Genomic DNA, 14,460 nt, shown 5'->3' on the forward strand with positions numbered 1-14,460 from the left:
AGATCCTTCCCACGGATTAGTAAGGCCCACAAGTGACAGTGAATTTCAGGATTTTATCCATGGAGATGCTAACCACATGTGGTAAGATGGACCCCTGCCATCTTCACTGCGAAGTGGGGGATCTTCATCCCATCACGCAAACTCCAATGTTTTTTCAAGTCCAGCTCAATGGCTCGAATTAGAGACCGCAGCAGGCCTGTCATTTCCCTCCTGGGCACGCGCAGAAGTGTGATAAATCTCACCTCCAGATGGGTTGATAGTCTTCCATTAAGTAGGTCCGCTCAATCAGTCCTCCCTCTCCAGGGTCAACCAAGAGCCCTCCGCAGAGTAGCAGGAATTAGGACGGCCTCAGTGACAGAATGCGAGAAGGATTCTCCTGCCTTGCTGGCATCCGTCACGGACCAACCGAATTGCACGATCCAAATTAAAGCCAGCCCAATACGAGGAATCACGAAGACGGCGCGAGGTGGCTTAGAAATGCCGCTGATTTCTCAGCAAAGCGCGAGGCCGAGCCAATATTGGCCCATCGCCATCGCCACGATCAATAAATACCCATCCTCGCCCGCCTGCACAACACACCCCACAACAACCACCCATCCACGCCCCACCAGCCACCAGAATGACCCTCAAATTCCTCCTCACCGGCGCGACCGGCGGCCTCGGCGCCCAGGTGCTCGAGTACTTTACGGCCCACGTCCCGTCGAGCGACTACGCCGCCGCGTCATCCCGCGCGGAGAACGCCCGAGCGTTCACGGACCGCGGCATCAACTTCCGCCAGGTCAACTACGACGACGTCCGCACGCTGGACGAGTCCTTCGCGGGCGTCGAGAATCTGTTCTTCGTCAGCACCAGCACCTTCGACAACGTGCGACGGAGAATCCAGCACCAGAACGTCGTGGACGCGGCCAAGCGCGCGGGGGTGAAGCATGTCGGTACCACTGACGGCCGAGATTGATATGTTGCTGACAAGTCGCTCCCTAGGTCTGGTACACGTCTCTGGCGTTCGGCGGGTTCAAGTCCGACTCGGGCGCCGCGGTGCAGCAGGTGCACTATATGACGGAGGGGATGCTGGAGGAGTAAGTCGCCGTTTCCATCCATCGCTTGCTGCGCTCGTCGCTAACGGGTCAGATCCGGCGTGGTGTATACATCTATCCGGGAGGGCGTCTATACCGAGGCATTCCCTCTTTTCCTGAACTGGTTCCCCGAGAACAAGAAGATCCTTCTGCCCGCCGACGGCGGGGTGGCCTTTACGCGTCGCTCGGAGCTGGGGGAAGCGACGGCGAAGTTGATCCTGAAGGGGGGTCATGAGAATGAGATCGTCCTGCTCACCGCGCAGGCGAGTATCACCTTCCAGGAGATCGTGCAGATCATCAACGAGACCACCGGGCGAGATGTGCAGCTGGAGTTGGTGGCGCCGGAAACGTATATCGAGGTGAACGGCGCCAATGACCCCGGGAAGAAGCCCGCGGCGTTCTTCGAGAAGTTGATCTCGTGGTATGAAGGCATCAGTAAGGGAGATGCCAGCACGACGGACGGCCTGATGGCAGATGTCCTCGGGAGGGAGCCGACGCCTGCCTCTCGGGCTATTCGCGATCTCCTCCACGACAACCCGGATTATACCTGGCACCAGAACTATGCTTGAATAGTGTAGTAGAGAGAGAGAGAGAGAGAGAGAGAGTGTGTGTACATGCTCTGTTTATATGTACGAACGAATGAAACGAACGGATCTACTTTTTTTTATCATACACGTCTCAACTCTATGCATGCATGCATGCATATGCAAAGGGTACAAGCCCTAGACAATCAATCAAACACGCTGCTCACCCGTCTCGACATTCCCATGCGGACTCTGCACATCATGCTGCGGATACGCCGAATGCGTAGCCCGATGGACCGTCGCGGGCTCGACGCCATCGCCCTCCTTCTCGATCTCGATCTCGTCGTCCTCATCCGTGGCGAAGGTGGCCTCCCTCATGAACGGACTGCGTCTGCGGATCTCAGGGCCCTTCCAAATCAACACCACCGGCACGACCGACAACGCGATGCCAATGAACCCCAGCAACGAGCCCGCCCAGCCATATCCCAGGGTCTCGAACAGCTCATAGCTCGCGAGCGGCAGGAAGGCGCCGAACGAGTTCCGGCCCAGCGACGCCGCGGACAGCGCCGACGCCGCATACTTCTCATACGCGTCGGTCAGATAGTTCACCACCGCCATGTAGATACTGTAGATGCCAATGCCGCACGCGCCGATGCCCAGCGTCGGCACGATCCACGGCACGGACGGCATGCTGGCCCAGCCGTACCAGAACAGGCCGCCCGCGAAGAGCAGGCTGCCCCCGACACTCGAGTACAGCCTCGCCTCGGGGATCGGGTAACCGGGCTTCTCCCGATTGCGCCTCGCCGACCGGAGATACCACATGTCCTGCAGCGGATTGAACACGGTGCCGATCAGGGCGCCGACCGAGATGGCCAGCTGGATGGTGCCCGTCTGGAGGGTGTTCATGTTGTAGTTGGCGGTGAAGGTCTGCACGACGCTGCTGAAGAACAGATACAGAATGCCCCAGGCGAAGGAGATCCACAGGGTGAAGAAGGCGACGACGGGCTCGGTCAGCAGCATGCGGGTGGGCCGTTCGAAGGAGATCTGCAGCGAGCGCCACACGCTGGTGTTATCCAGCTCGGCCTCAGCGTAGATGGGTCGTCCGGTCTCCTGGCGCAGTTTCTTTGCGCGCCGTGCCAGGATCACGTCCGCGCGGGTCTCCTTCAGGATGAACCAGAAGACGGGCAGCAGCCCGGTCAGGTAGATGATCTGGATGTAGAAGATCCAGCGCCAGGGCTCGGTCTTGGGGATGGCCACGATGGCGGACCCGACGAACGGCCCCAGCGCGATGCCAATCACACTGGTCAGTCCGAATAGCGACATCGGGAGACTGCGCGCCTTGTCGCCGTACCACACGTCGCTGATGCTGCCGCCCACGATGTTGATCGAGACCGACGACCCCCCGCCGCCGAAGAACCGCGTCACCACCAGCGTCGCGTAGTTCTGCGCGAACGCCGACGGGAACAGCGAGATGATCAGGATGATGTACGCGACGAAGTACCCCGGCATCCGTCCGGATGATTCCGTCAGGGGCACGAAGATTAATGGCCAGAACGCCGCCCCCATGTTCCACGACGTCGTTGCCCAGTACAGGTTCGGGAATGGCGTGTTTTGCACGTGGAATAATGGCCCCATCCAGTTGTCGCCCGAGCCGTACGATCCGGCGGGGATGCCGGTTAGGACGGAGCTTGGATGGTGTTAGTGGAGGTGTTGGGATGGGAGGGGAGGGGAGGGGAGTTTACATGAAGCAGACGGTGACAGTAAGGACCCATTTGTAGCTGGTACTCCAGTTGAACCTGACGAAAGGGTTAGCGGCAGGCAGGCAGGCCTGTGGAGGCGGGGAGGCAGCTGATGCCATACGGATTATCAGGGTCATCTTTGCCGTTCCAGGTATGAATCTCCACGTCCTCTCGGTCGCGGAGGTCATTGTGGCTGACCACACCGACGTGGGGATCGCGGTTAAAGAATGACCGCACACTGTATCATCATGTCATTGTCATGGTCTCGAGTGTCAGCCCGCGCACGCCTTGCAAGTTTCCCAGTTTCAAGTTCCAGCAGGGCAAGGATTAGCGGCACAACGCAACATACCGCCCGACAAAGGAATCGTCAAACTCATTCGTGTGCACCGTGCTGGGCCGACGCAGCGACGGGCGTTGAGTGGTCTGAGCAGAGACGGACATTGAAGAGAAGAGTCAAAAACACCACACACAACGAAATCAACTAACTACTACCACAACAGAGAAGAGCAGCAGTTAACTCTTAAGCCATTTTTCCCCCCCTGGGAACCGGGGGAGCCCCGGGGAGTCAAATACTGCACAGAAATTCCATCGGAGCCATCGGGACAGTTCTGGTGGACAGTCTGGTGTCGTGTCGTCATGACCGAATCCGGGCCGAGTCGCCAATCTCGGGACAACTGGGGAATTGCTCGATTCCGAGCTGCTGATTGGCCGACCGTCCGAACTCCCGGCGGTTTTTGGGGGATTATTACGGTTGGTTGGTTTGGGAGGGGAAACCGAAGCCAAGCGAGCGGGGTATCTTTCCATTATTATTATTAGTTTGGTCTTAATAATAATAATAATCCTGGCGTTACGGAGGAGTACTTGGCAGATCGCTGCAAGTTAGGGCTTGGGTGGGTGGGAAGCCAATGGAAATGAGGGGCCAACCGGTTTGGGTCATGACATCACCACCGCGAATGACCTCATCGCTGCCCCCCCCCCTCACGGCTATATAAACACCACATTTGCACTCCTTCCTTCGACTCGATCTCATCAACACAACTCCTATTCTCAAATCAATCCTCACTCCTCAAACCAAACCAATCCAATCCTCTATTTCTCCACTCTCAAACCAAATTTCTCACACCACCACCACCACCACCACCATGCCTGTCTCCATCCCCTCCGCCTCCAGCCTCCAGGACCTCTTCAGCCTGAAGGACCGGGTCGTCATCGTGACGGGCGCCTCCGGGCCCCGCGGCATGGGCATTGAAGCCGCGCGCGGGTGCGCCGAATTCGGGGCCAACATCGCGCTCACATACTCGTCGCGGGCCGAGGGCGGCGAGAAGAACGCGGAGGAGCTCCGCAAGACATACGGGGTCAAGGCGAAGGCGTACAAGTGCGACGTGTCGGACTACAACAGCGTGCAGAAGCTGGTGGACGACGTGATCGCCGAGTTCGGGCAGGTGGACGTCTTCATCGCCAACGCGGGCCGCACGGCCAGCAGCGGCATCCTGGACGGCTCGGTCAAGGACTGGGAGGAGGTCGTGCAGACCGACCTCAACGGCACCTTCCACTGCGCCAAGGCCGTCGGCCCTCACTTCAAGCAGCGCGGCAAGGGCAGCTTCATCATCACCTCCAGCATGTCCGGCCACATCGCCAACTTCCCCCAGGAGCAGACCAGCTACAACGTCGCCAAGGCCGGGTGTATTCACATGGCCCGCTCCCTGGCCAACGAGTGGAGGGATTTCGCCCGCGTGAACAGCATCTCGCCCGGTTACATCGATACGGGGCTGTCGGATTTCGTCGACAAGAAGGTCCAGGATCTGTGGATGTCCATGATTCCGCTCGGTCGCAATGGGGATGCGAAGGAGTTGAAGGGCGCTTATGTTTACCTGGCCAGTGATGCGAGCTCGTACATGACGGGTAACGATATGAAGATCGATGGTGGCTACACCGTTCGGTAAATTCTACCGCGCGCTTGGGGAAGAAGGTGTTGTCGATGTTATGATGTGTATGTATGTTAATGCAGAATGACCATGTACTCTACTATATAAGTATCTATGATCCAGAAGGATCTGTTGTCTGGAATCAAATGATCCACGATGAATACTGTTGTTTATACTTGAACTGTAAACTGTAAACTGTAAACTGTAAACTTGTACATTTGTAGACTCGTTATTCTCACCCCTTCCCTCCCCACCTCAATCATCCATACACAGTGAGCTCATATCCAGCCAGCCACGACCTTGGCAGTTGGCACAAACCCCCTACGTCATAATTGCTCGCCCCGAGTTGAACCTGAAACTTGGTAATAGCCTATCTACTAGTTATTTAGATATTAATTCTAGATCCTTCCCCTGGAAGCTAACCCGTGGGTCCGGCTCTCATCAAAAGACCCTCTAATTGGCCAACCCTTAGCCAACAAACAACCACGGACAGGCCTAGACCCTGTGGAGTCACCGTCACCACCGCAACATTTCCGAGCGAATCGGGGACCGCGACATCTAGTTAACTACACGGCATGATATCATCATAGCTTGAATTTGCTGGATTGAAAGAACGAATATTGCATTTCTTGCGCAGTAGTAAGGTATGTTTTACTATTGATGTTTTGGATGGAAAGGAAGAAAGGAAGACGTTCGTGGAAGTTACCCTTTCTGTAAAAAGTACCTCGTATGTACTAGTTATGTATGGATTGATTGGTGAGAACGCTTGGCTGGGGCTGGGTTTCGCAGGGCCGGCTTGATGCTGGTTAGTAAGTGGCATATTTGGTAGAGGTGCTGGGTTGTCTGGATGGAAATTGGATTGATGGCTTCGAAAAGCAATCATCAAAATCATCCTCAACTAAAAAGGTGTCCAGCTCCCTAAAAGGGGTGGAATGCTGATTGCTGACTGCTGTGTTTTGTCTGATGGCCCCACGGCCTGAGGAATACCTCACTTAGTTCAAGCTGTTTATCCAAGTAAGGCTTTGTTGGGGCTTTCAGGGGCAAAATACCAAGGTACTATATTCAAGCCCGTTGAGTTTTTTTCAGAAAGCAGAGGGATACGATATACTATATACCCTGTCTCGACAACCTTCTACCTGGCTAGGGGATGCGCCTTTCTATTTGAGTGTTAGTGACCGGTCTTTTGTTTTTCATGCTGGCGTATAAGTATGATCTAGGCAATGATGCTGGCGATAGGCACGATGCCAATCGGGGGACTCGCTGCTTTGGCCTACTACTAGTACTTTCTTTCTGCTGCTATCCGAGAGTCTAGCAGTCTTCAACCGAGACTGGGCACCAGTCACCTCGTTGCAACATGTTGGTCTGGAAGACTTAAGGGACGAGTCATTTCCGGAAGGACAGGTTGTGGGAACCGATCGGCCATGGATGTCCAAAGAGAGGTCAGGCAGTATCATGTGACCGTCCTTAGCGAGGCGAGGCGTTCTTTGTTTCTCTCCCTCTGTCCTGCATCCAACATCCAACATCTAACCAACCACCTCAAATTCAGGGGGGAGGTTACCTCCTTTCTTCCCCATGCGCACTCCCGACATCATCTCCCGGAGAATTTAGCCTCCCACGAGTTCTGATAGGGCGACCAACGCAGATGAACCACCTGGACACAAGCCCGATGCAGCCCGATGCAGCCCGATGTGCTATTATTTCGGAAAAAAAAAAACAAGGTAAATCAACGTCAACCACCAATAAATTACAAACCTGGAAAGCAGACATCTGAAAGAGCCTACTCAATAGGGAAGGGGTCCATCGCCCGAACCGGCCCAGCAGGCGGCATCTGGCAGCATCCGCAGCCCCGTGTGGCCAACAGGGAGCTGCCATCGTCCGATCTCCCTGCACTTTCGATCTGCACACTCGGCACTCCATCGACAAAGATCGGGCAATTCCCATCGCACAAAGACGCACCGCACCCGACCTATCCAATCTCCGAGGTCCCGCCTGCCGATGAGGCGCAGGGTCGTGCGACCATCGGCCAGCAGGCAACCGGGCACGCAGATTGCAGATTGCAGACTGCAGGCTGCAGGCACCAGGCACCTGGCACCTGGCACCTGGCACCTGGCACCTGGCAAATGAGTGGAGTTCAGGGTCCTCGCTAAGGATTAGGCAGGCGGCGGCTACGTGCTGCTATAATCTTCGGTCCCGTCATGGCACCGGGATCAGCCGCCAAACGGAACCACAGGACCGGGTCCATCGACCCAGCTGTGCTTGACATTTTCCCCATCGGGGAAACCGTTGACCATCGGAGCAGAAAGGAGGATATGTCGATTTTGGTGGCGATCAGCATGTCTGCGTGCTATATAAACTCGCTCGTGGCCGTACATTCAAGCTGCATCAATCCACTCATCATCACACACTCTCTCAGTCAGGACACTCAGCCAAAACACTCTCAGCTAAGACATTCTCAGCCAAGTCACCTCAGCCAAGATGATTCCCGCCATGTTGACCACCCTGTCCATGCTAGGCGCTGCCTACGCTGCCTCTGTCCAGCCCGTGCTCGCCACCGGCGGATGCGCCAGCATCAATTCCTATTCTCCCCAGACGGGCTCGGCCGAAAACTTCTTCCTCGCAGCCACCGGATGCGTGAACGTCACCGCCCCCGATCAGGCGTGCCCCATTGAGGGATTCGCGCAAACGTCCGTTGTCCTCCAGGCCGCCGGAGTGACCGGTATCAGTGAAGGATATGTATGTAACTTCCCTCTTTTCTCCCATGACCGCAAAGCTAACAGCCTCGAGATTGCAATCGGCTCCAGCCCCAAGGCTAAGGACCCGATGTTCTGCAACGACGCCGCTTCCTCCCTGCTCCAAGGACTGGTCCAGATGGGGGAAAACGCGTACACCCCCGAGCCGCTGAGTATCGCCTCGACCCCCGAAGCCGCGCTGCTGATGTGGGGAGCGCCCGCGGATGCCATCATCCCGGTGGAGTTCTACCACCACTACGTGGACGGGGTTCAGCAGGATGGACTGTTCATCGGGGCGAACAACGTGACGACCTGGGCGATTTCGGAGCATGCAGACCCGGACGCGACGCTGTCGTACTGGAGCCCCCGGCTGCTGGTGCCAGGAAGTCAGAACCCGGTGACTGGGGCGCCGCTGGAGGCCGATGAACTGGTGACCTACATCAAGGTTGCGTATTTCTAAGCCGCATGGACGGGTTGTTTAATCCCAATGGACGAGGGTAGCCAGATTGCGGATTTTTAATCCGAAAGGGGGGGGGGGGGGGGGACGGGGGCATCAGGAGGGCGGATTTCTAATCCGAGTGGACGAGGAGATCGGAGGGGGAGATAGAGTTAGGTACTAGTCGAAAAATGTCAAGGAGAACTTTTCACCTGAGCATCAAATCAAGTCATCTGTAGGTGCAGACGAATCGAATCGCGGTGTCAGACAGCCACCGGGTCCACGAAATCGATGGCCTGGGCCTCGGGATGTCCCAAAGGAGGGCAAATCGGACGGGTCTGACGGGGGATCATGCGCGATTGCATCATGCAGAAAAGCCGGGCCGATCGCGTGGTGACAGCGGCCATCATCGATCGATCGGCTTCCGCATCGTTCAAGCCGCGGGTTGTTCTCGATCGCTTCGTTGCGCGACGCAGGTTGCCTTCTCTGCCTGTTCACCTCCTGCCCGCCAGCGATCATTCGATACATCATCGCGTGGAATAGGGGCATGCGCGGGGGAACGCTGTATAAGACATGCGCTTGCGCCCGTCGTCCGGGGAGGACAGCCAGACAGTCGACAGTGGACAGTGGACAGTGGACAGAATTCACATTCCCACCATCATCATGGATCGATACCCCAGCTCCAGCTACGACGACGCCGCCTCGTTGCGCTCGTACCCTTCCACCGTCGCCCTCGACGATTATCCCCCACCACTGTGAGTCTTGACCCTCATTTTGATTTTTTTCTCTTTTCATTTTCATTTTCACATCACTAACCGACCAGACACTCCCATCCCCCTTCGCTCATCTCCGGCTTCCCCCGTCCCCCCAGCCGCGCGCACATCCTCGACCATCCCCATCCCCATCCCCATCCCAATCCCAACCCTAACCCTAACCCGACCAGCCTCACCTCGCGGCCTTCGCTCAAAACCCTCCGTCGCAACTACATGGTCAACGAGCTGCCCCTCCTGCAACAGCAGAACCCCTACGACGGCTCCGAGCAATTCCACCCCGTGCAGGAAGCCGGGCTCAGCTACGACCTGATCGCGCCCTTCGACGCGACCACCGACGCCCCGCTGCACGATCTCGAGCGCCTGGCGGACCTGATGTTTTCGCCCGAACACATGCTGTCGCTGCTCAACAACCCGCGATATCTGGCGCGCTTCCGCGAGTTCCTCCTGGAGGAGCGCCCGCGCTCTCTCCGGCTGCTCACCTACTACCTCAACGCGCGCAAGGCGCTCAAGGCCATCGAGTACGCCAACGCGCTGGTGCGCTGCTGCATCGACCTCCCTCTCCCCGCCCTCCCCGTCGCCGAGCAGATCGGCGAGACCACCCATCCGGCCCTGCAGCGGCGCGTCCAGGAAGCCCTGCAGGCCCTGACCGACGAGGAACTCCCCGCGTTCATCACCTCGCGCTGCATCAACATCACCAGCCGCGTCGTCGAGGAGCGCGTCCGCGGCACCCTCCCGCAGAAGTTCCAGGGCACGTCGGACGCCCTGGCCGAGGTGTTCTGTCTGACGGATCCGTCGAGGCGCGATAATCCGATTATTTTTGCCTCGGAGGGTGAGTTCCCCCCATTTCCCTTCCCTTCCCTTCTTCCTCGGGGTGATGAAATGGGTGCTAATAGAGGGTTAGAGTTCCACCGCACCACGCAGTACGGAATGGACTACGTCCTCGGTCGGAATTGTCGATTCCTTCAAGGGCCTCATACGAATCCGTGCAGTGTGCGACGGATCCGAGAGGCGTTGGCGGCAGGGAGACATCATTCGGAGCTATTCTTGAATTAGTACGCATTCTTCTTCCTCTTGACCCCCATCCTCCCTCCTCTCCCACCTGGGCCCCTCCAACCAAGTTTAACCCATCTCATAGTCGCCGCGACGGCTCCCCCTTCATGAACCTCCTCCAATGCGCCCCCCTCTGCGACAGCCACGGCACAGTACGATACTTCATCGGCGCGCAGATCGACGTCAGCGGACTTGCCATGGACGGCGCGCAAATGGAGTCTCTGCGCGCCCTGCAGGAGAAACAGCGACGCCGCGACGAAGGCCTCACCGACACCGACACCACCACCGACACCACCTCCTCCTCCACCAAGACGGACGCCGACACCGAACCCGAACCCACAACCGACATCGACAACGACATCGACCACGACAACGACACAGTCATGGACACCGGATCCCCGGCCCAGAAAACACCCGTCCAGCCTGCCCCCCCCACCGACGAATTCCGGGACCTGAGCGAGCTGTTCAGCCCGCGCGAGCTGGGGGTGGCGCGCGACGTCGGCGGGAATCTGTTCCAGCCGGTGACGGCGGCTTTGGATCGCACCTTTCAGGGACATAGTCGGACGTGGTCGATGGCGGATACGGTCGAGATGGAGGCGATTAAGGAAAAGGATTTGAAGGCGGAGTTGTTTAAGGGGTCGTTGACGGGGGTTTATGAGAATGTGAGCACTCCTTCTTTCTTCTTCTTCTTCTTCTTCTTCCACTTTCTACCCTTGCCCTTACCCTTACCCTTACGATTTCCAATCCATACCTCCTCTTCTCAAGAGGACAAGAAAAAAAAAAAAGGCTAACAACCACTACCAAAACCCAGTACCTCCTCGTCCGACCGTACCCCTCCCTCCGAATCCTATTTACCTCCCCCTCGCTACAGATCCCCGGCATGCTGCAGACGTCCTTCCTGTCGAGGATCGGGAGCAGTTCCGCGGTGAGAGACGAGCTGCTGCATGCGCTGATGAGCGGGAGGAGCGTCACGGCCAGGATCAAGTGGGTGACACGGTTCAATGCGCAGGGCAGAGATCGCTGGGTTCATTGCACGCCGCTGCTGGCGAGTAATGGGGAAGTCGGGGTTTGGATGGTCGTTGTGGTGGATGAGGAGTGAGAGTTGGAAAAATTGAGATGGGAGTTAAGGGGGAGGGGGAGGGCTGTAGGCTGCGGTGCATTTTTCTGGTTCTTTTGGTAAATAGTATAGGGATTTCAGTTGGGTTGGCGGGTCTCAGGCTATTAAGTAATGTAACTAACTCACTTACTCACTTACTCACTCTTGGTTCTACGGATCCTAATACATACATATACATATACATATACATATTGAAAGGTCAACTGTGATATGGAGTAAAAACTAACCCGCAAATGAGGAATCGATCTACCTGGTGATTTGGATATGATACATACATCGTGATTCAACGGTCACGTGTCACTGCCTCCCCAGCCATGAGATGTTGTTGTGTTGTGAGGTTCACTTTCACCCACATCGCGATAGATTTGTCTCACTCACATCGTGCATCGTCCTTTGGCCCATAATTCATTCCACATAATTCATCCATCCCCACCTCAAGTCCGGCAAGGCAACATAAATACCCCCCCTACCCCCTCAACAACCCCTCTCCCTCCTCGCCTCTCTCCCAATCCCCATCGACATCCCCATCGCCATCCAACTTCTCCGCCACGGCCACGCCCTCCCGGCGTCCCTTCTCGGCATCAACCATCCACACCAGCGGAATCGGGAGAACGATCAGGACCGCAATGAAAAAGAACCCGGACCTGACCTGCCCCGTCGCATCAATCAGACCACCCACAATGGCCGGCCCGATAAACGAGCTGCCCTTATCCGTGGCCGCGTAAAGGGCGTAGAACGCGGCCTCGCTGCCCGGCGGAATCAGCAGCCCGAAGAACGAGCGACAGTACGACGCCAACCCGCCCGACACGATGCCGTGCACGACGCCCAGCGGATAGATCTCCCACGGCTGCTGCAGGCCGATGACGCCCCATCTCTTAAACAGCGGGATGTAGGCCAGCATGCCGTAGAGGGGGATGAGCTCGAACAGCGCGATGCAGAGCATGATCGTGTGGTTCGACTTCAGGCCGAAGTGCCGCGAGACCAGCGGCCAGAGGAAGGCGCCGGACATGCCGGAGACGGTGGCCGTGATGGACAGGAGCGCGATGGATGTGGTGCTCATTTTGAGTTCCGTGCGCGCGAAGAGGATGGCGGTGCCGGAGACGGTGGCGATCGCGTCCGAGAGCAGGAACCAGGCGATGAGGAAGAGGACGACCTCCCGGAGTTGGAAGGCGATTTTGGTCGTGTGCCAGAGGGATTTCCAGGCGAAGGTGATGAGGTGCAGAGTGGCGCGGGGGCGCGAGAGCCCGTGGGTCGATTCGAGTGGAGGGCCCGGCCGGTTGCGCAGCCAGCTGCGGCTGACGAGGGTGAACAGGAACCACCACCCCCCCACCAGCAGGAGGACGAAGCGGAGCGGCAGTGTCGGCGCGATTTGGGGCAGCGAGGTCTTGGACAGTCCGAAGAGGAGCAGGATGCTGAGGATCTGCACGAAGACGGCCGCGCAGTAGCCGAGCCCGACGCCTTGGGAGGAGATCCGCGTGGAGAGTTGCAGCTCGGGCGAGGTGCCCGCGTCGGTGGCGGGTCGGAGACGCGGAAGCTCTTCCAGGTCGACGGACGTGCGGGAGTGGCCGTCGCTGTCCGTGTTGAGGGAGTGCAGTTCCTCGGATTCCTTGGTCTCGTGCTCGATGGAGGGGTCGTTGGCGACGAGGACCGGCAGGAAGGAGTTCAGCACCACGAACGACGAGCCCAGACAGACCACCCCGATCACGACGAGGACGGCCCCGAGGGGGAAGACCGAGGGGGTGACGAAGACGAACAGCATGCTGGTGAAGGCCCCGAGGAAGCCGAAGCTCAGGAGCAGGGTCTTACGATTGTTGCCTGGTTGGTTGGGTGGTTGGTTGGTTAGCAGCGGCTGGGTTGGGGATTGTGAGGCGGATGGCATACCATAGTCGGCCAATGCGCTGAACGAGATCAGGGTCAACGCCTGCACGAGAACCGCCAGCGAGAAGGTGTACATGGCGAAGCTGGCGGTGTTGATCTGCAGTCCCATCAGGGGAACCACGCACTGTTCATCGTTGTCCTCGCCGGTCGCAGAGGGCGAGCCCGGACCAACGCACGGCAGATGGCTGGTCTGCAGGAATCCACGCTCGCGGGCCAATTGCTCGAGGGTGAGGGGGAGGAAGGAGCCTGCAGCAGAGGCGCGACATTAGCTCGAGCCACGACGGTGGGTTGCTCGACTCACCAACACCGCAGACGGCGAAGACTTCAGCGGCGATGCCATAGGCGTACCAACCCCAGATCTCTCGGCGGGTGGTGGGCTTGGTATCCTCGCCGGGATAGCGCGGAGCACGGGCCTGGACGTCCTCCTCGCGAGAGACCGGCGGGAAGGGGAGCTCCATGGCGAGGATGGGAGGGAGGGAGGGAGGACAGAGAGTCAGACTCGAGGACGATTTCTTCACAATCCGAGCATCCAGCAGGAACGAAGAGTTCGGAGCAGCCGGAGACCCGCGGAGATGAGCAGGCGGAGTTGTGCTGGCTGCTGCCCGGTTAGTCAGCACGGCCGCATGCACAACCACGCTAATGCACGGCTACGTCATCCGCCCCCACTGCCGGTCCGTCCTCGTGCCGTTATCGTGCCGTTATCGTATCAATCGCTCGGATCAGATGCCGAGAACTTTAAACCCCCAATATCATTATATCCTCATCGGACGGGGTGGGGTTCTCTTCTAGTTCTGCCTAGCTCGATCTATACCTCAGTAGCTGGGAACTCTACCTACATGTTGGTGGTAAAGTAGTCGGGGAAGAGCCGGCGGCAGGTCGACCTCGACCACTTCTTTCCAGGTCGCGGGCAATTCCTAACTGCCCAGACTCAGGTACGACGACGGCCACTTATAGGTCAAAAAGTAACACATCACTTCCTGGATACCGGATGACCCCTGACTCGAGAGGGCCTCCGGTTCCGGGCCGGTGGCTCGAGACACGTCGTCCCAGATGGGCCCGTCCTTCACTGTCAACAACACGCGAGACCCTTCTTCTTCTTCATCTCATCTCACCTCACCTCTCCCCTCTCCTTCTCTCCTCCTTCCACCTCTCTCCGTCTCTCCCTACCCTCCGTGCTGGCAAGCGTTCGTGTCTGAAGCGTTCTCGCGTTGAATTC

General features: G+C 57.8%; 7 protein-coding genes across 7 annotated transcripts; 5 read left to right on the top strand and 2 right to left on the bottom strand.

Moving 5' to 3' along the window:
- Window positions 1-619: 619 nt before the first annotated feature.
- BO70DRAFT_350311 (putative NmrA-like family protein) lies at window positions 620-1,642 on the top strand (the record flags this gene model as incomplete). The annotated part of the gene is made up of 3 exons (XM_025541687.1): window positions 620-928; window positions 982-1,076; window positions 1,129-1,642. The coding sequence occupies 3 exons, from the start codon at window positions 620-622 to the stop codon at window positions 1,640-1,642; spliced, it is 918 nt and encodes a 305-aa protein (XP_025402249.1).
- A 97-nt stretch (window positions 1,643-1,739) lies between these two features.
- Window positions 1,740-4,180, bottom strand: BO70DRAFT_377513 (putative MFS multidrug transporter). Its single transcript, XM_025545199.1, has 4 exons — window positions 3,686-4,180; window positions 3,458-3,574; window positions 3,340-3,393; window positions 1,740-3,284 (listed from the first exon to the last, which is right to left on the bottom strand). The coding sequence occupies exons 1-4, from the start codon at window positions 3,775-3,777 to the stop codon at window positions 1,808-1,810; spliced, it is 1,740 nt and encodes a 579-aa protein (XP_025402250.1). The 5' UTR covers window positions 3,778-4,180; the 3' UTR covers window positions 1,740-1,807.
- Window positions 4,181-4,394: 214 nt separating this feature from the next.
- Window positions 4,395-5,424, top strand: BO70DRAFT_359377 (SDR family oxidoreductase). Its single transcript, XM_025542526.1, has one exon. The coding sequence runs from the start codon at window positions 4,479-4,481 to the stop codon at window positions 5,277-5,279; it is 801 nt and encodes a 266-aa protein (XP_025402251.1). The 5' UTR covers window positions 4,395-4,478; the 3' UTR covers window positions 5,280-5,424.
- Window positions 5,425-6,790: 1,366 nt separating this feature from the next.
- BO70DRAFT_160639 (uncharacterized protein) lies at window positions 6,791-7,572 on the top strand. The gene has a single exon (XM_025538274.1). It carries the CDS (start codon window positions 6,938-6,940, stop codon window positions 7,406-7,408), a length of 471 nt encoding a protein of 156 aa, XP_025402252.1. The 5' UTR covers window positions 6,791-6,937; the 3' UTR covers window positions 7,409-7,572.
- Window positions 7,573-8,520, top strand: BO70DRAFT_160640 (uncharacterized protein). Its single transcript, XM_025538275.1, has 2 exons — window positions 7,573-7,994; window positions 8,046-8,520. Exons 1-2 carry the CDS (start codon window positions 7,737-7,739, stop codon window positions 8,448-8,450), a joined length of 663 nt encoding a protein of 220 aa, XP_025402253.1. The 5' UTR covers window positions 7,573-7,736; the 3' UTR covers window positions 8,451-8,520.
- Window positions 8,521-8,912: 392 nt separating this feature from the next.
- BO70DRAFT_359380 (uncharacterized protein) lies at window positions 8,913-11,484 on the top strand. The gene is made up of 5 exons (XM_025542527.1): window positions 8,913-9,181; window positions 9,250-10,028; window positions 10,101-10,251; window positions 10,335-10,911; window positions 11,061-11,484. Exons 1-5 carry the CDS (start codon window positions 9,090-9,092, stop codon window positions 11,346-11,348), a joined length of 1,887 nt encoding a protein of 628 aa, XP_025402254.1. The 5' UTR covers window positions 8,913-9,089; the 3' UTR covers window positions 11,349-11,484.
- Window positions 11,485-11,832: 348 nt separating this feature from the next.
- Window positions 11,833-13,702, bottom strand: BO70DRAFT_350316 (MFS transporter; the record flags this gene model as incomplete). The annotated part of the gene is made up of 2 exons (XM_025541688.1): window positions 11,833-13,490; window positions 13,546-13,702. 2 exons carry the CDS (start codon window positions 13,700-13,702, stop codon window positions 11,833-11,835), a joined length of 1,815 nt encoding a protein of 604 aa, XP_025402255.1.
- Window positions 13,703-14,460: the final 758 nt, after the last annotated feature.

Source organism: Aspergillus heteromorphus (assembly GCF_003184545.1).
Source record: "Aspergillus heteromorphus CBS 117.55 chromosome Unknown BO70scaffold_4, whole genome shotgun sequence".
NCBI lineage: Eukaryota > Fungi > Ascomycota > Eurotiomycetes > Eurotiales > Aspergillaceae > Aspergillus > Aspergillus heteromorphus.